Source organism: Filicampus tigris, chromosome 6, assembly GCF_054856515.1.
Source record: "Filicampus tigris isolate MCC_2025a chromosome 6, RoL_Ftig_1.0, whole genome shotgun sequence".
Lineage (NCBI taxonomy): Eukaryota > Metazoa > Chordata > Actinopteri > Syngnathiformes > Syngnathidae > Filicampus > Filicampus tigris.
In genome coordinates this window covers 27,400,685-27,421,420 of record NC_141222.1, presented here as the reverse complement: position 1 = coordinate 27,421,420, position 20,736 = coordinate 27,400,685, and the positions used below count along the sequence as shown (strand labels likewise).

General features: G+C 39.8%; 2 protein-coding genes across 2 annotated transcripts in view; one reads left to right on the top strand and one right to left on the bottom strand.

The window, feature by feature from the left end:
- radil (Ras association and DIL domains) overlaps positions 1-2,635 on the top strand; it is a 33,657-nt gene extending 31,022 nt beyond the window's left edge. Inside the window, exons 20-21 of the mRNA XM_086033956.1 lie at positions 454-593; positions 1,473-2,635. Of these exons, the coding sequence (XP_085890082.1) occupies positions 454-593; positions 1,473-1,572 (240 nt within the window). The 3' untranslated portion in view covers positions 1,573-2,635. The remainder of the gene's footprint in view (positions 1-453; positions 594-1,472) is intronic.
- A 792-nt stretch (positions 2,636-3,427) lies between these two features.
- Positions 3,428-20,607, bottom strand: foxk1 (forkhead box K1). Its single transcript, XM_086033945.1, has 9 exons — positions 19,994-20,607; positions 16,878-17,093; positions 12,127-12,331; positions 11,104-11,250; positions 9,852-10,045; positions 7,915-8,087; positions 6,359-6,586; positions 5,114-5,290; positions 3,428-4,208 (listed from the first exon to the last, which is right to left on the bottom strand). The coding sequence occupies exons 1-9, from the start codon at positions 20,455-20,457 to the stop codon at positions 3,997-3,999; spliced, it is 2,016 nt and encodes a 671-aa protein (XP_085890071.1). The 5' UTR covers positions 20,458-20,607; the 3' UTR covers positions 3,428-3,996.
- Between the last annotated feature and the right edge of the window lie 129 nt (positions 20,608-20,736).

Here is a 20,736-nt window from a genome sequence, read left to right as displayed (position 1 = left end):
AAATGTTTTACATTAAAAAATATCCTATTTTTGTGCACAATTTTGTATATTTCAATTATTCCTTTTTTATTTAAACTCATTCACTTCCAAAGACATATTTATATCTCTTTTCACAGTCCAGACATTCAATCCCAGGAATTTATTTATATTTTTTTCAAACGTTAGGCGAAAAGAGGTTCTGAAAATGTCTGGAGTTATTGACGAAACATGCTGTGAGGACATAGAATCAGATCAAATTCACCCCCTTCTTAAGTTCGGAATCTGTATTTTTAATGAAAACAATTTTTTTTGCCTGTGTTAGCCTAAGTATGTAAACGCAGTTTAGAATCCGTTCAGAATTGATGAACGACAGATTTAGAAATTCATTAAATGTACATAAACATTTTTCTACCAATGTTGTTTTTTTAAACCTGGTTAGTCACATGACCCCCCTTTCCCCCCCCCCCATCTCAGCACACGCCACTCAACGCCCCAGGCATCTACATCCGCACGCTCATCCCCGACGGGCCGGCGGCATCCGACGGCCGACTAAGGATCGGCGATCGGATCCTGGCCGTCAACGGGACAAGTCTGATCGGCGCTGACTACCAGAGGTACGCTGCGCCATTTTACTTGCGCCACCTACTGGTTAACATGGCACACACATTCTTTTTGATGTTATTCCTGTACGTAAGTACAAAGTTGTCCATGCGCGTGCACATATAACTCCCAAGTTGTGCTTAAGCACCTCCCATTTTGTGCTGGATGAAAAAAAAGTGAACTTTTTGCTGCCACAGATTATTTTTTTTATCAATATTAAAAAAACAACAACAACAACAACAACAATGAATAATGACCTTATGTGCCATCAATTCAACCCAAAGTGTTTTGACATTTGAGGGGGATTTTTTTTTGTTCCTCTAATGAACTCATGAACATTTCTTGAGGTCATTCCTGTGTGCAAGAAAAATACTGTTAAGTGCTATTTTATATTACAAAACACCTTCCGCAGTTTTGTTGGTGCTTTTTGTATGCTTAGAATGTATCAACGGCATTTCCAATTGTATTCAATGGACCCCCCCAATATGGCCAGGGCTGCGAGGGCCCTTTATAGTTAGCTGCTTGCAGCTCTAGTTAGGGCCCGAGAAGATACCGTCGCAAGGTCCCTATTGTAACTGAAGAAATTCTTCTTCTTCATTATTATTGTTACAAATAATGAATCACATTTTTGAGGGCCTAAAGATGCGCAAAAACTGGAGGCACGTGAAGCACACTGAGACCTACCCAAAAAAATCAGCAGAAGCCATATCCTAAAACGAACAGGAAGTCTTGTTTTTTTTTTGGGGGGGGGGGGGAGTGGCCCATTTTTGTCATAGCTTTGCCACCTTGTTTCTGGAGGTTGTATTTCATTGACTTTTGATTTGTATCTCAAGACCTGGGACGTTCCAGAAGGATGAACTCAACTTTTGCCTTTTCTTGCTCATTCCATGTAGTGCAGTGGATCAGATCCGGCTGGGAGGGGGTCGCCTCCGCTTCCTGGTGGCCAAGTCGGACCCGGAAGTGTCGGAGAAGATTAGCGCCTCATCCTGTTGATACGCAAGACTGGGCTAGCTGTCAATCAAACTGCAGATCAGCACGCGAGCCAGCAGTAGGGAAAGTGGCGGCGTGTAAATGATCATTTATGGGATGTAAATAACAGCTGCAAACATTCATCGCTTGCTGTTTGGCCAATTGAGCGACATTCCGCTCCCTTTGTTCGTGACATGGACGATGGCAATGATCTCATCGCCATGGGACACATGAACTGTTGATCTTTCTTTCCCACTTTTATTGTTAAGGCCAAAGCAAATTTTGCGTGTGCATCCTGTGATTTAAAATTTACTCAGTAGCGCCTCCTAGGAAGTTAAATAATAATAATAATAAATAAAAATCAGCCCCAAATTGGGTGGACACGTCTATCAAGACAGGACGCACAAAAACCTCTCAAGGAGCCATGCCCAAATGGAACAGGAAGTCGGCCATTTTGGGTGAATGAACTCAATAATGACCCTTGGAAAGTGAGGGATTTTATTATTATTATCATGATTTATTTATACATATTTTTTAAAATCAGCCCTCGACACCAGTTTCACCAATCAACATGAAATTGTGTGGACATGTCTGTCTGTCATGAGTGGACGCATGAAAAAGTTTCAAGCACCCATGCCAGAAATCTAACAAAATGTCAGCCATTTTGGTTTTTGGGGAATTCTTCTTTGACAAATTCCCAGAAGGAATTCGCTCGGATGAGCCCCAACTAAAAGTGGCTATCCTCTACAGACGGTTGATTTTTTTCTGTATACGCAAAAAGCATGGCTCAAGAATGACATCAATGTGTTTGGGTCATTTTGAGGATTCGCCATTGACAAGCGCCCGGCGGCCATTGCTGTTTGCAGCTTTAATCTTCTTATGATGATTGTAGTCAAAAAAGACAAACTGACTTTTTTTTTTTTTTTTACATGATAAAATATTTCAAACTGTTCCGAATGTTGTTTCTTCACTTTTCTGCATCTTTTTCCACTCTCAGCCATATGTGGACAAACAAATCACTGCTTTCTGCCGAGTCAGGGTGTTTAGTCTGCTGGGAAAAGAAGGCAATAAAAGTGTTTTAAGTCAATGTGAATCGATTGAGGTGCTGTTATTATGAAGAATAAGAAGTTGTAATCTGAAAGAAAAAAAAGTCGTAATCGTAAGGAAAACTTTTTTTTTTTGTCAAATAAGAAGTATACTTTTTTTAAGAAGTCGGAACCTTACGTTATTTTACGTCATAATCTTAATGTAAACATTTTCAAAGCTAAAAAAAATTTGAATTTTACTGGGAAAAGTTGGGGGGAAAGTTGCAACCTTAAATATTTTTTTTCTTCGATAACTAAATTTGGAAAAAAAAAAATTACACAATCTTCCCAAGAAAAACATTGGAATCTTACAACCAATCAACAAGAAAAAGATGATTTTTTTTTTTTTTTCAAAAAGTTGGAATCTTACATAAAAAGTACCGGTAAGCAAGAAATTGAGATAAAACATTTAAAATTTACAAGATTTTTTTTTTTCAGGAAAAAAAGTTGAAATTATACAAGAAAAAGCAAATTTTTGAAAATATAAAAAAATACCAGAAAAAGCCCCAAAATAAATGTTAACATAAAAGTCGTAATCCTACAAAAAAATTCATATTTTTCTTCTTTGCAAAAAAATACATGCTGACCCAACAACACTTGTTTTATTACAACATTTTTCAGGATTAAAAGGTCAGACTCTTAAAAGAAAGTCTTTTTTTTTCACAGATAATAAAAAATCCAAAAGGTTTGGAATGTTGTTTCCTCTGCATCGTTTTCTACTTGCGATCCTATTTGGACGCACGACTCACTACTTCCTGTTGGGTGAAGGGAAAAAGACAAAAGAATAAAAAGGGTTTTAATTCAACGTGGCTTTAATTTTATGCTACAACATTCTTTGTAATCACAACTGTGGGACGTTTACAAAAAATACATAATCTCTCTAGAATGTATTAATAATACATGTTTATTTTGTTTTCTTACACAAAATATGTTTTAAGAAAAAAATAGCTTCTACTAACGACGTTAGCGCGGCGAACGCAGCTAATGTTGCGTTAACATTCTAAAAAGCTCTAAAGGTTAAAATAAAAACAACAACAAAGAAATCTTTTTAAGGCTTTTTTTTAACAGGGTTATAAGTGTCTTTTTTCTTTTTCGTTGACAACCGCTAAATTAAACAATGGCTTTGTTTCCGGTCTGAGACAGCAACCGTCGCTAAATCGCAACAGAGATTCTTTGAATTTACCGGTGACAAGCGATTGCCGTAATTTAGCCAAGCAAGACGTCAAGGTCGCAACCGTGTTGTCATTTTGGCGACTCAGTAATCCCATTTCTTCATCCGCCAAAAAAAGTCTGTAAGTAGTGTTTGAAGTCTAATCATTTTACGACAAAATTCCCTTCAGGTGCTTTTTTTCGGGGCCCGGGTTCACTTCCTGGGCTCGTGGCTTTGTGGCGTCATGGCAACGATAACGGGCTGCTGGGCGGCGGGCGCGGATCCCTCGCTGTCGTCCATCTTGGACCGTTTGGCCTGAGGTTGGTCGACCGCGCCCGCGTGCTCGGCGGAAAGCGGACGGCTCACCAAAACCGGAGGCGAGCTGGAGGCCTGAGCCGCCAGAATTTGGAGAGGACTGCTTAGACCTGCAGGACGGGAGAAGGAGGCGGCTAAGATGGTGTACTTTTCCAGAAAAAATAAATAAAGGGAAATATTCACCTTTTCCAGAAAATAAGTCTATTTTACAAGATAATGTCAACATCCTTTTGAGGATAAAAAAAAAACTTCTTAAAATAATATAAAGTGGATTTTTTTTTTTTTTTTTTTTTTTTAGAAAAAATGTAAATTTTCCAAGACAAAAAAAAACAAACAAAAAAACACTGCAATTTCTTGAGAATGACTGAATGAATGTATTTTTTGGCACAAAAAAAACCCAAACAAAAAACATCCAAAATCGAGAAGGTTAACAAAAATTTGTCAAATTGTATCGACATTTACAAGTACCTACAGTCTGTGAAAAAGATTCATTCCACTATGCTATTTAACGTTGAATGTTAACAAATTTACATACAATTAGGGGCATGCAATACCACCAGGACGCGTCCTCAACTCTTGAGTAACGCAAATACCGATACCACTGGTGCTTTTGATACATGCAATTTCCCCCAAAACAATGAGAGATCATTTTAAAGAAAGACTAATATTATTTTATACACGCATTAAACCTATTAAAGCCAAAAGCCCCTGGCTCAACAGCTCCCCAAAACCGTCGGTCGTCTTTGGAATTACCCTTGAAAACCTGACGTTTTCCCAGAAATTCGAGAATTGGATAAAAAAAAAAAGAAAAAAGAAAATGCCTTATACGCTCTCCAGGATTTTAGGGTAGAAAGGCGCAACAGCGCTCCCAGCTCTAGTGGGAGAAACGGGGTTATGCGTTCCCGGCCTTAATGGGTTAAATTCTATTTACTTTGATGCAAAGATGTTACCGTGAAGAAAAAAGTCCCCTCTCCCGCCCCCCAAAAAAAGCTTTCTGTAAAATGGCGAAACGTACCTGAAGTGAAAGCGGCCAGGCTAGTTGCCGTGGCGACGGCGGCATTGGCGTGCTTCCCGTTCTGCGTGATGGGGTGCACGGGAAGTTGATGCAGCCCCAGCGCCACGTTGCGCGGGTCGGCCCCGTGCCCGGCGCTGTCCAGCGTCTGGATCACCAGCTCTCGTTTCAGCTGCGCGTCTGGGGACCACAAGAACGGCACGGCACGGCACGTGTGAGCAACGAGTCATAGCCGACTGGCCACATTTTGGAAGAAAAACAAAAAAAAAAATGCATTGGTTGTAAGGTGATGAGTTCCACGTTCAAATGTGACAAGTTACGCATTTGGCAAAACAAAACAAAGCAAATCCTTCTGGTGCAGGTGACAAAACGTCGCTCCGTCCATTTCTACTCTAAACCTTAGCATTAATTACATTAATTCTACTTCTACTAACTTCCGGCAATAACAGAAACATGTCTACTGACATCACGGACATGCGCGGTACAGACGGTTTGTAACGACATTTCGGAATAAGTGTTTCCATGCGCGCCGATGGAATTATCGACAGCAACCACCCCTCTCGTTCGGAATAAAATGTTGATCGGAATGGGCTTGATCGGGTCAGAACGGGTGTGTACGTGAAGCGTTTTCATTCCGATCAGGCTTTGAATCCCGATAAATGTGTCCATGTAAACAAAGCCAGTACGTGTGTGTCTTATTTTTAACCTCCTAAGGCTTAGTGGCCACATATGTGGACAGCGCTTTCTAGCTCTTGTGTCCACAAGCGTGTGCACTGTGGAACTGTGGGTGTTTTGGACACATATGTGGGCACTAACACTGCCATCTTGTGGTCTCAGAAGAGTTATTACATACTACAGTCAAAATACAGTATACAAAATACAGTACAATACAATACAAAAAACTAAAAGATGATGCTTAGTTTTTCTTCTAATTAGGGTCCAATAAGCCAAAATAGCAAAAAGAAATAAAAAATGCATGTAAAAAAAAAAAACAGCTTGAGCCTTAGGAGGTTAAATACTTTTTGACAAAAAGTCAAAATTTACGAGAATAAATTTGGTATATTTTGAGATGAAGACGCATTTTGGAGAGAAAAATAAAAAGCTTACTTTGCCAACATTTTACGAGAACAAACTCATTTTTTGTGTCATTTTTCACCCATTTGCTTATAATAATTAAAAAAAATAAAAAAATCAAAATGTGTCACTTTGAAAGCTGCTGTCCATTCCACGCCACTTTTTGGGACCCACCTCTGAGCTCGCCTCCGCCCGGCCCTGCGTTAACCAGCGAGGGGGCGCAGTAGCCGTTGGGAGGGGCGCCGGTGACCACGCGCAGCATGGTGACCGAGGACGGAGGCGGATTCTGAACAAGGTGGACCTGGCCGCCGCCCCCTGGGATGAGGGCCAAGGCCTTGCTGAGGGCGACGTTCGGGTGCGGGGGCGCCGCCATGATCACCGGCTGAGCGCTGACTGGAGACCCTACGAGGACACGCACACAAAACAAAGTCACAACCTTACAAGGATGAAGCCGCATTTTTCATGGGAAAAATAAGACGCTATCTTGATGAAAGTCTTTTTTCTGTTCTTTAACCAAGAAAAAAGACAATGTTATTAAAATAGAGAAAAAAGTCACTCTTTTCTAGAAAGTCGGAATCTTTTGAAAATGAAGCAGTACTATGTTGGAGATGAGAAAAAGAAATTCTGAATAAAGGGTCAGTATAAAAATGAAGGTCAACAAAAAATTATTTTTTTGGGGGACAGATGTAATATAATAGTCTTTTTTCTATAGATAAAAGTAAGACTTTTACAAGAATTAAATAATAGATTTTACCCAGATAAAAGGTCTGAATCTAACGAAAATATCGCAGTAATATATTTTGGGGATTTAAAAAAAATGGAAGTCTTAAAAAAAAAAAAAAAAAAAAAAAGTCAAATTTTTCCCGAGAATAAAGTCGTATTTTTCTAGATAAAAAAAAAAGGCGGGAAACTTGCGAGAATTAAGTGAGTTTTTCCCCAGATACGATGACGAAATCTTTTGAAAATAAAGCCGTAATATTTGGGAGATTAAAAAAAATTGTAATCAGTCAAGTTATTCCCCCCAAAAAGTTCAATATTATGAAAATTGAGATTTTTTGGGGGTCTTTTTTTTCTAAATAAATGTCAGAATGTTGCAAGAATCAAACCATAGTTTTTCCCCAGATAAAACGTCTGAATCTTATGGAAATAATATTTTGGAGATCAAGAAAATCTAAGTCTGAGGAAAAAGTCAAAATGTTCACATGAAAAAGTCTATAGAATAATAATAAAGTCATTAAAAATCTTAAGAAAAAAAATGGGAAAAAAAAAGTAACTAAGAGAATGTCTTGTTTTGGTTTTTTTCTCCCCAAGTAAAAAGGCGTCAACTTCAGGGGCTGAAGTGGTATAATTTTGGACATAAAAGGTTTTACTCTAAAAGGAAAATATATGTTTTTTCACAGAAAAATGTTTTGGGAGGGAGAAAAACAGTTTCAACCACGAATAGAGTTCTGGTATAAAACATTCTAATTTCACAAGAATAAAATCCAATTTAGATAAAGAACAAGTAACAGGTAAAAAGTAACATTAAATCAATACAAGTTGTATTTTTAGAAAGGAAAAAAAAAAAACAGCTTTAGAAAAAGAACGTAGCGATTTTGTCTAAAATTCATATTCTTACGAGAGTTAAAAACAAACTAACGAAAACAAGTCATTTCTGCTAGTCATTTTTGAAAAATATTGTAAACAAAATATTGACGACTTCCAAAGACGTGCGGTCGGTCGGGACTGACCCGGCGCACTCTGAGAGTATCGATATTCGGGCACGGCGGCCAGCTTGTGCGCCAGCTGCTCGTGGTGGTCCGGGGGCACGGGGGACCCCTCCCTGCTCAGACACTCGGGGGTCTGCAGCCCGCTGGACGGCGGCGAAAGCAGGCCCTGGTGGGTGGGCGACGCGGGGGCGCTCCTGCCAAAAACAACAGCCGCAAAAAGCAAAACATCAAGACGGCTGGCGGCGGCGGCTGGAGCGCTACGCCGCAAAGTAAGCGCCACTTACTTTGTCCTGTCCAATCACACCACAGCGAGGAGCACAAAGGACAAAACAAACAAAATGGTTACGGGCCACGTTCGAGTCCACTTTATTTTCAGACGTACGAGTACTTTTTTCAACCAAGAAAAAAGACAACGTTTTTCAAATAGAGAGGAAAAAAAAAATCATTCTTTTCTAGAAAGTCGGAGATGAGAAAAAAATTAATCTGGAAAAAAAAGGTCAATATAAAAATGGTCAATAAAAAATTCAATTTTTGGGGACAGATGTAATAGTCGTCTTTTTTTCTAGATTGTCTAAAAAAATGTTACTTTCACGTTAATGCGATGTCCGTAACGTGGAAACACCACCCACGTAGAAATAAAAAAACGGAAAAAATGGATATAAGTGTTTTTCACGGGACAGCGACGATGTAAAAAAAAAAATCTGATTAACACAATGACAAAAAAATTGTGAATAAAGAACCTTTTTTTCTGACGGAGATTGATGATTGTCAGCTGCAGTATAGTCAGATTTTTTTATTTTATTTTGTTCTTAAAGCAGCACTGGGCAAGAAATCGACCTTAATCCAATTTTTTTTCACAACTCTTTTGATGAAACATTGACTTACAAGTACAGTTATCGAACGGGACGTCATGCCCTGAGGGGGTCTCTATCGTTTTTACTGGCACAAAGCAACTTTTTGAGGAGGGTGGGAGCAACCCTGGCTGCCACACAAAAAAATACAAATGTCCTGAATTGCTTTACGGCATACTCACTTCCTCCTTTCGCTATAAGGACGGCTCAGGATTTCACGGCACGACACGCTGATTTTTGTCAAAACACTACCGCTTTTGTCCACATGGCGGTGCAATAATCAACAAAAACTGACATGAGACAGTGTTGCTGTAAAGCGGAAGTCAACCCAAACATGTTTTTTCAAGAATATCTTCTATGCAAGCCCACTAGTTGAACCAAGGCGTTCTGATTAATTTTGCGTTTGTGGATTAAATGTTAATCCACTCGTTTATAGCCACCTCTAGGGGCGGCCATTTTGTCATTTTTCTGTCGACTGAAAATGACATCACCCAATGTGATCAAAAGGTGGTTCCTTCTTTGTGTTTTCGATGACAAGAATGAAGTAGGGAAAATGATTGCTTTAATTTTCAAATTGAAAGTCGTACGTTTTCGAAAACAGTCATGTTCTTTGTCGTTTTTTGGGGGACAAGTTTTAATAATATAAAATAAAAAAAAAGATTAATTTTTTTAATTAAAAGACTAAATAAATCAAAATCTTATAAAAATAAAGGCTTTTTTAAAAAAAAAAGACAATTTTCAAACTGTCAGTCAAAAATGAGGTGTGCATTTTGATTTCATGCCACACTGCCCATTGGCATTGTGCTGCTTTTGGCGTGTGAGGCCTGGCCACCAGGGGGCAGTATAAACACAGACTTGCAGAATGAACAAAGAGCTGCAGTAATTATAGCCGTTTTCTGTAGATGATATCGAATATATGAATGGATATTGTCTCGAGGTCTTGCTACACTGTTTGTAATCAAATATCAAACTTGTTGAACGTCACTTGGCCGAGGGATGCTTGATTCGTCACTTTTTCACATTTTTTTGTTTGCCAGTTAAACCGGGAAAGGACAATTGATGCACGGATTCCGCATGTGGCATCGGATGAGGCCTCAAGGCGCTTACCGGGACGAGAGAGGTCCGAAGGGGGTCCGGAAGCAGGCCACGCCCCTCTGCCTGCGCTTGCGGAAGGCTTGCTCCACCAGCTTGCCCTCCGAGGCCGAGTCCACGCGCCAGAAGCTGCCCTTGCCCGGCTCGTCCTGCGAGCGCGCCACTTTCAGGAAGTAGCGGTTCAGCGACAGGTTGTGGCGGATGGAGTTCTGAGGACGACAAAAGCCGCGCGCTCACTCGCTCAAATCACCGCACTAATTACAAGGCAGGATTTTACGGCATTATAAATCGGGTTCTTGGGAGATGAAATGTCATCATGACATTCATGCAAAATTGGGGGGGGATAAAAAGGAGTAATAGCGCCACGAGTTTAGTTTTGCTCTAGCTAAAAGAGTAATTTTGTCGATATTTTTTTTCAAATCAAGTCGTAATTTTACAAGATTAAAGAAGTAAAAATAATGTTGTAATGTTATGATCATGAAGTCATACTAAGTCCGCGATGTAAAGTCGTATTTTTTGGGAGCTGATAAATCCGAAAGAGATAAGAGTAAAGAAATATTTTTTTAGGCTATGTTTGCGTTTTTGGGAGGAAAAAAGTATTATAAAATTAAAATCCAATATTTTTTTGGGGGGGGGGGGGGGGGGGGGGGACAAATCAGAATCTTTGATGACAAAGACTTATTTTTTTCCAAGATCAGTTAAGACAGTGTTTTTTGGGGGGGAGAAAATAGTTCAATTAAAATCAAAAGTCATATGCTGATATAAATAAAGTTTTTTTTTTACACAAATAAAAGGAGGTACTTTTGGAGAAAAAAAGTCGAATCTAATCTGAAATGTCAATGTTATATTTTAGCAACAATAAATAAATAATCAGATTCTTAATAGAATAAAGTTGAACCGTTGACTATAATCAGTTATGAAATTAAAGTCATGTTGTGAGGGAAAAATCTTGATCTTGTGACAATAAAATGTACACTTATTTTGGAATTAAAAAAAAAAAATCAGGAGATTATAAAGAGGTTTTTTTTTTTTTTAAAGAAGTTACATTTACTGCCAATTAAAAGTGGTAAAATTACTCCAGTTAAGTCAGGCTTTTGAGAAAAAAATAGCATTATTTTTGGTGGTGGGGACATAAAGACGCAATATTAGGAAATCCAAGCTGCATATTTTGGGAAACTGTTTTGGGAATTGTTGGACAAAAAGAAGATTCCATCCCACGCTCCAAAGTCTGTGTAAATGACGACGCGTTGGAGTGATGGCAACACACCTGCCAGCCCTTGTCTGCGGTGCGGTAGTAAGGGTAGTGCTTGGTGATGTGAGCGTAGATGCCGCTGAGCGTCAGCTGCTTGTCGGGCGCCGAGGAGATGGCCTGCACGATCAGCTGAGCGTACGAATACGGCGGTTTGGACTCATCCTGAAACAAAAGACGCGCAAGCGGCGCCGCCCGTCATTTAGGAGGGTCCACAAACTAAGGCCTGCTACACACGTAGGCGCTTCTCAAATCTTAAAAAAGATGTGTGACAGACCCAACAAATAAACATTTAAAAACAAATCAATCAAAAATGTATCGTACAGAAGTCATTTCATAAGTTCAGCTCTCCTTGCCCACCGGCGAGGGCATCACAGTACCTTAATTGCTCCATTTTTTCACACTTCTCGAGCAAGTAGGGATCTAACGATTCATCGAAAATCAATTTGAAATTGATTTAAATTATTACATTTTGAGTTTTGGCTGTTACATGTATGTATTTTCATGTATAGTTCTGGCACTAAGAAAACACTGACAGGACGAAAACGGGAGTTGAACAGTGAAAATGCTGAGTTCATTTTCAAGTTGTCTTTTTTTTGTAAAGTTACAAAAGGTTACTGGCTACATTTACATGGACACATTTATTCGGATTAAAAGCCTGATCGGAATAAAAACGCTAAAAATACTTGACATAATGCTAACGTTTGAAGTAGAAATGGATGGATCGAGTCCTCATCGGATCAATATTTTCAGCGTTCATGTAAAGAGTGCACCCGATCATAATTTTCATCCCAACGGATTAAAGAAATTTTGTCCATGTAAACAAAGCCAATGTTTACAACAAGATGTTAAAATAAAAACTCTTACGGTTAGAAAACGAGTCATTCATTTTGTTAAAAAAAAAAAAAAAAAAAGATTTTAAAAAAGTCAAATTAAAATCGCGAACTGAAAATCGAAAATTGAATCGAATCGGGGCTTGAGTGACTCATTTCATCCCTACTGCTAAGTCAAGGTAACCTGACGTAAAAAGGGTTTCATCACCTTGGGGCTGTCGTCCCCGGCGCCGGCCGACTCCCCTCGGGGCTCTCCGGCTGCGCCGCGCTGCTCGACCGCGCTGCGCCTCTGCTCCGACACGGCTTTGGCGGCGTACTCGGCCGCCAGCTGCAGGTCGCTTGTCACGTTGCGGCCGTAGCGGTAGCCCGACGACCCGGCGCCGCGAGGGCTCGCCGGGCACGAGTTGGGAACGCTGAGGGGAAAAGGCAAATAGAAGGAGAATCAAGTCCCATTTTTGTAATGTTACAAGAATAAACACATATATTTGAAGAAAAAGTGGTCATTTTAAGATTTTTTTTTTTTCCCCAAGTGAAAATAGTCACGATTTTTCCAAGGGGAAAAAAAAAATGTAAAAAGTTTTGTTTCTTGAAAAAAAAAAACATGATATCTTAATAAATACAGCATTTTTTTTTTTTCAAAATATCTATAAAGTCTAAAAAGTAATTTGGGGATAATAAAGTTGTTTGATAAAATGTCGCAAACTAAAAAAAATATAGACTTTTTTTTCTAGAAAAAGGCCGGAAAAGTATGAGAATAAAATTGCAATCCTCCATTGGGAAAAGTTGTTGGATTTTGTAATAAAAGGTCAGAATCTTTGAAAAATAAAGTCAGATTTCTTTCATGAGAAAAGTTGTGACGTTACTTTGTTTTTTTCTAAAATAAAATCACAATATTACAAAAATCTATTTTTTTTCTCTAAATGAAAATAAATAATATGAGAATACATTAAAAAAAGGTGTATTGCCAGAATAGACATGTTTTTCTGCAGCGAATGAAGTTGGATTTTCTTCCAAACTCACAGCCATAATGATGTTTTTTGAGATCAAGTATAAAAAATCAATCTCATGAGAATAAAATTCAGTTAAACTGCCATTTAAAAGGCTCAATACAAAAAGTCGGAATCGTACGAGAGTAAAGTCGATTTTTTTTTTTTTTTTTTTTTTAAATAGAATTGTTTATTTAATTATAGCCGAATGGACGCATTATTTGGAGAAGGTCAACATCATATGACGATAAAGTCGGACTTTTTCAAGATCAAAACATCGTAACAAGAAAGTCAAACTTCGGAGTGGAAAGGCTCGACTTTTGTCTTTTTCCGCGCACACACGCACCCGCACACACTCTTCTGTCTAGCACAACAATAATCGGTAACGCATGTTAATTATTGGCCAGCATCCATACCGGACAAGCAACAACAGCTGCTGCTGTTTGCAAAGTCAACAAGGCGGCTCTGATTTGGCGCACGCACACACGCGCGGGCACTCACGCACGCGGGCACTCACGCACGCACTTTCTCAACAAGCTCATAAACTGGAGGCTGCTGTTAGCTTTAGGAGCTCGAATCCGCTTAGCTCGTCGCTTGCTTGTGAAAAATGAAACTTTTGCCCTTCATAAGCCAACGACAGGCTCAAAAAATAGAAGTCGTAATATTGTGAAATTGTATTTCGATTGTATTTATGCAACAACAACTCTGAAACATTACGAGAATATCCTTTGTTCTCCGTAACATTCGTCTGAAAAATCAGCAAAAAAGTCCAAAGCAGATGTTTGCAAAGCGAGCGTTTGATTTCAACAAGGTCTCTAGATGTTCCATCGATTATCAAAAGAGCTGTTGATTAATATGATAATCAATTAATTGTTGCTCCTCTCATAATCACATTTCTTGAAATAACGGTAAGTGATGTTTTGGGAGAAAGTTGCAATCGAAAACAAATAATAAACTCGCATTTTTGCAATATAAAGTTGAATAAAGTCACATTTTTCTCCAAGATGAAGTCGTAATCTCATGAAAATAATTCAATTTATTTGTGCTGATCTTATGAAAACCGTCATAATTTTTCCAGATTAAAAAGGTCATACATACAATAAAAAGACCTTCATTAGACAATAAAAGGTCACTTTGCACGATGCTGTTCTATTTTTCAGCAATAAACTGTTTTTACATTACGAGAATAAACAAGAGTCCGATTTGTTTTGGGATAAAAAGCCGTACTTAATTGCTAACACAAAGATAAAAGTCGGAATATTACAAGAACAAAAAAAAAAAAAAGTCATTTTGGGGCTTAAAAAGTCATAATCGAACCACAATAAGTACAAAATACAAGTATTACAAGACTAAAGTTGTACTTTTTTAACAAAAAATCTTAAACGTAAAAATGAAGTTGTATTTTTCCTGTATAGGAAGTTGTAATCTTGCGCATTTCCAAGATTTTAAAAAATCAATACATTTTTCCTCCAGACAAAAAGTCGCACTTTTTTTTACGCAAATAGGGTTGAATTTGCTGGAGCAAAAAGGTACGATTTTACGAGAATAAAGATGTGTTTTTGGAGGAAAAAAAAAAAAAAAAAAGTTGGAACCCTATAAGAATAAAACATGTTCATTGAAAAATAACGTACAGCATGCTTGACACCCCTTGAAAGCTGAATCCTCTGTTTATACACAGACGCGCACACACACACACTGAAGGGGCTAGCAGAGGAAACCAGTTGACGTCATTGAAAAAAAAAAAAAAAAAAAAATGGCCTCCAAAGCAAAACAATCCTCCCGTCCACCAATCAGGCGGCACGTAGCGGCAGCCCTGCCATATAAGGCATGCGCACGAGGAGGAAGCACTGCAGTGGCACGACAGCGCCACAAGTGGGCGCTCTCGGCGACGGGCTGAGTTAATGTGCAGCGTGGGGGGGGGGGGAAGCTATGTGTGAGATATGAATGAGCTCATGTCAACATTACACACACACATATAGACATAAACACGCACACACACGGATCACATGGTGTAAGACAGCAAAGTCCTGCGAGCGGTCACATGTCAGGCTGCAATGTCCACAAAGTGCACGTATGTACGCGTTCACCTACGGACGCACACGCAACTCAAGAAACGGCCTAGCGTGCAGTCACAACACTCGGCCTTTTTCCGTTTTGCACATTTTACTACGTCAAAATACTTTTTGTGCAGTGTGAATATGGATTATTTATAAATTTTACTTATCTTTTTTTTTTTTTACTTTCAATGATGAATTGGCAACCATTTTTATTTTGAAAAGTACAATCCTTTTTTAACTTAAATATATATTTTTTAAACAATTCCAGATTTTTTTTAAATTTAGCATTTTTTTACAGTGTACTTTAAAAAAAACAACACTTTTTTAACATTTATATTTGGAAAACATTCTTTTTAACGTTTGAATTTTTCATAAGAGTGAAATTTGCTGCACTTGAGTTACTAGAATTGTTCCCAAGACTTTTTTTTTTACTACAGTTATTTGTCAGAACCTTTTTTTACAAGACTTCTCAAACTTGTTTTTAAAAATACAAGCCTTTTTTTTTTTTTTTTTTAACATAAGTTACTATTCAACACGTTGCTTGGTAACTTTTTTTGTAGATATGTAATTGTTTTACTTTTGCAACGTCCCCCCAATTCCATGTATTTTTTTTTTTAGGTGGTGTAACATTGTTACAATACAATATGATGCGTTTAGTTTACTTCATCCATCCATCCATCCATTATCTCGTTTACTTTAGTAACTAAAAAGAAATACATTTTGCTTTTAAAATTGTTTTTGTACAATCGTTCTTTTGACTTTTCCAATTACAAAAGCCTTTTTTCCCTTAACACTAGAAGTACGAGAGCAGTCATTTTGACTGTGTTCAAAACTTTGATGTGTTATTACTCTGCATTTATAGACATAAGATACTCAAACTTTCCCTTTTGTTTAATTTTCTTTGTTTTCTTCTTAGTATCATTATATTATCATTGTTATTATTATTTTTGGTATTAACAATACAACTTTGAATATGAATTCAAATCTGTCGGGAGGGTTAAGTGGGCTTTGGTGCTTCTTTCAACCTAAAAGAGGAGCCGTGTCACGTTTTGGAAAAACAGGCTATTAGATATGACAGTCATGACGTTGTGGGTAGTACATGCCAGACAGTCGAAATCAATAAAATAATGAGCTTATGTGGTGCTTGTTGACATAATTCCCCCACGGAAAAAAAAGAGTTCCGGGGTGCGTTCTTTTGTGTGCGCGTATTAAGGATTTACTTCCTCTTCTTGGAAGGGAAGTGCAGTCAAGTCGTTTGCGGCACGCGTCTCCGTTCCTTGGGCATCAAATTCATATATTTTATAGCAGCTGACCGGCACGCAGCGCCAGAGCCAAAATAAGTGCTGCGTCAACCGTTTCTCATTTTTTCAAATGACATCATTGCCATTCAAAGACACAACAGAATTTTAAGAAACAAAATACTTTTATTTGACACCCGAACGGCGAATAATAATCATTTTAGTCGATGACGTCATCGCCAGAGCGCAAACCCGTCAAAATGTCTGCTCTTGTAGGTCTAATAGTTTCAAAATCCTAGTCCTTGCGTTAAAGATTTATTTCATTATTTTTCAATCCCAGATTATTTTTTTTTATTTGACCCTTTCAAGCACAGTGGTCACTACAGTGGACTGGACAGCTATTTAAAAGTTGCTTTCGCCTATATTAATTGATCCAAAAAAAATCTTTATATTATAAATCATCAAATCATAATTCATGCATGGGGATTTTTCACAAGGTGCAACTTTTGGTTGTTTTTTTTTTTTTACTTTGGTACTTTTTTAATTCATTTCTTTTCATAAGACTTTTGTACATGACAAGATTTTTTTTTTTTTTTTTTTTTGCGGCAACATTGGGCGGACCAGGATTCCGTGCATGTGTAAATATTTTTCCTTCCGTTTGTGTGCGGGCGCGCGTACCTGAGGGTGCCCGTGGGCGACGGCAGCGGCGAGTCGAAGGCCCTGATGTGCTCCTCGTGCTGCTGCGCGGTGGGAATGCTGATCTTGAGCGGGGAGATGTGAGGCAACAGTGGGCGCATGGGCGGCGAAGGCGCCTCTTTCTCACGCTGCCCCTCAGGGGGGACGAGCGACGCAAACTGGATCTTGATGACCGTGCTGGGAAAGCGGAACACGCACCTGCGGGAGGGGAAGACGATTGTTGTGCGTTGTTCGGAAACATTTCACAACATGATTCGTGTTGAAAAAAAACAAACAACTTTAGAGTTGTCCAATGGGACACTGTAGTTAAAATTTGTTCCGTGAACTCATCACAAGGCAACTTTCCTTATTGACATGAATGGAAATGCCATTAATCCGTTTCAGACAGCCAAATAAACAAAACCATTTTTTTTGTAACATGTTTATCATTTAAAAACAAAGCATTCGACATTATCGCGCTGTGTCAAAATGCTGTATAATGAATCTGAATGTAAAGAATTATAAATTGGGCATCAAGATTGATGCTTTAATTGAAATGACCTTGTGCTGCTCCTTCTAGTGTGCGTGTCTTGGCCATCAGGGAGCAGTGTGACACATGCGTACACACAGAGTTGACAATGGAACACCAAGAAGGCTAAGCCGTAGTAGTAATGCTCATTTTTGGCAACGGATAAAGAATATATGGCTGTGACAGGTGTTATATTGTAGAGGTGCAACAATCAATTGACGATGATTTTGATCGTCGATTAATCGTTTAGAGACCTTGTTTAATTTAAAGCAGTCCATCTCCTCGGAATTCAGCCTCTCAGCAGTAAATATTCTGAGATTTGTGCGGTCCTTCTTGAAAGCAGACTGATTGTATTCACATTTCATCAAAATGACACAATTGCAAGCCTCTGCTTTTACTGTGGAAAGCAATGATCCAACTTGTCTATCCTTTGCTATGTTAAGGACCAAACTAGTCACCACCTTATAAACAGTTTAATTGATTTAGTGATACGAAGAAACAAATATCAGTAAAACAGACCATTTAAAATAAGTCAATATTTGGCTAATGAAATTATGAACAATAAAACCAGAATTATTATACTAATCTATTATACAACTAGGCGGAACGGTGGTCGACCGGTTAGCACGTCCGCCTCTCAGTTCAGAGGTCGTGGGTTCGATCCCGCTCCAGCCTCCCTGTGTGGAGTTTGCATGTTCTCCCCGTGCCAGCGTGGGTTTTCTCCGGGTACTCCGGTTTCCTCCCACATTCCAAAAACATGCTTGGTAGGTTAGACACTCTGAATTGCCCCTAGGTGTGATTGTGAGTGCGGATGTTTGTTTGTCTCTGTGTGCCCTGCGATTGGCTGGCAACCAATTCAGGGTGTCCCTCGCCTACTGCCCGAAGACAGCTGAGATAGGCTCGAGCACTCCCCGCGACCCTTGTGAGGACAAGCGGTATAGATAATGGATGGATGGATGGATGTGGTTGGGTCCAAAACGAACTTAAATTAATATAGCGTTTCAAAGAATTTTGTCTTCATATTTTTTACATGTTTAAACCTGTACTTGTTTTGTAGCAAAAAAAATAATCGTTTGAAGAATCGTGATTTCAATTATTGCCAAAATAATCGTGATGAATATTTTATTCATAATCGAGCAGGCCTACCCCAAACCCTCAGCTGTCTCAACAAAAGAGAGAAGTGTGCGCACCAAGATGTCGACTAGTCCAAACATTGAGCCGAACGTAGTTACACACTGAATCCCACTGTTAAGAGCTGCACAACTCATGACATCTCAGCTGATGCAATAAATAGAAGACTGTTCCATAAGGTCGTAATAAGCCAAAAGCTTTAAAAAGAAAAAAAAAAGAAAAAACAAGTTTATTCATATCGAGAACTTATTCCAAATTGGGGCTACTAAGATTCCTTTTCAGTTTTCACCAGTTGTGCCTTGTGCTTCAACCTGAGCAGGATAATTAATCATCAGAGCTTTATTGCTGCTATTCCATTACAATATTTGTTGCATTCATTTATCCACTTTTTCTGTCAAGTTGATTTAAATGCGTTTTATTGATTTCTCATTTAAGCATTTTGTATTTTATGTGTTTAGAGTAAGCAATAAACACAAAAAGACTCGTCAAATGCTCAAAGTAGCTCCACAGCGTGGACGTGTTGGTCTTGTGTTTATTCCATGTGCTTCTCGTCATTCCACACTCGACTTCCGGGACCAGCACCCCAAACTCCTGCAAACGGCCAATCAGAGAACAGCGACGCCCAGCCCCACCCCCTTCAATTCCCACCTCACTGCACCGCCTCTCCTCAACCCTCGCGCCCCAGCGGGCAGATTGACAATCACAACACAGCAAACGCCCTCAACGTGTTTGTGGTCGCGAAACAAAGTAAAGAGTAACCACCATCGCTTTAGCTACAACTTCAAACAAACGCGCACTCAGCGTTGAGCGACAAAGTTTGCACCGAACGAGCCTTTCAACCACAGAACAAACGCACCTCCCCGCAAGGGAGTCTCGTGTGGATTTCGCAGGGGTGCGTTTGTTTACATTAACAGCAACACGTCGGCTAACAGCGCCCAAGGAAGCTATTGACGAATGTTATTGGTTATTACACCGCAACAACTGTGCCGCTTTGCACTTTAAACGCCCGAGTACGTAACCACAGGGTGGCTACGGTTGACAATAAATTAACTTTTATTTTTAATAAAACAACGCGGCTAAATTAAGACGTAGGCACTAGTGTGCTAAGCTAGCTGAGCTGAATATCATTCACTTGCTTAGGAAAAAATTGGGGAAAATAATTTGGATCACTTGTTTTAGAACAAATAAATTCCCCTGAAAGAGCATATTAAGTGACATTTAAAATCAAAAGAAAAAATTAAGTCTAAAATGTAACTGTGTAAACTTTGTATCGGTGGTTTGTTTTGAATTGGATTAACTGTCAAAACTTAACTCCCGAGAAAAAGCCGGAAAAGTCGACAACTTTTAATTTTACAATGTACATATAAATGGAAACGTATGGGGAATGTCATTTAAAAAGGACAATAATCACGTTTATCAGCCCCGAATGCTAAGCTAACAGGCTACAGGCGGAGCTCACTGTCGGGGAAGCGGCAGCGGCGGCGCCCCTCTCCGTTGGAACACCCCGTCCACGAACACGCCGTTCTTGCCCAGGCACCGCAGCGAAAAGCCGCTCGCCTCGTCGTAGCCGAGCTGCAGGTGCCGCCGCGAGATGAAGCTCGAGTGGCCCATGTTGATGTCCACGGAGCCGTGGGACGAGTTCCGGCCGATGGTGACCGTCCTTTGGCGCATGACAAACTCAAAGTCCCGGCCCTCGAGCCTGGCCAGGGCCTGGGGGAGAGGAGACGCCAAGCGAGCGGGGCGCATCCCGGCGGCGGCTGCGGCGGCTGCGGCGGCGGTTTCAGTCAGCGGCGGACTGAGGAAGGCGAGCGACGGCTGATGGTGGAAGGCGTGCGAGGTGACCGCCACTCGCACGGGGCTGCAAGGCGCCGACTGCAAGGCGAGCAGGGCCCGAGCTCCGGTATCATCCCGGTAGTCTGCCATGTTGTTTCGCGGGGGGTCAAACACACTTCCACGGGCACTTCGCACACAAAGTTGCAACGTGAGAGTTTGGGGCCGGGGCACTTGTTCGCTGGGGCTGACGGAACAACATGGAGTCCGGGCAGCGGGGAAGAACCGAGATGGAGCCTCGGGAGGAACTAGACTGATGCTGCGTTCAGGTACTACTAGTAAAATACTGAACTACGCTAACATACAGTATATGCCGTATAATTTAATAGGGAGTGATAAGACACAAACGCAACACGGCTGTAACATCATTCT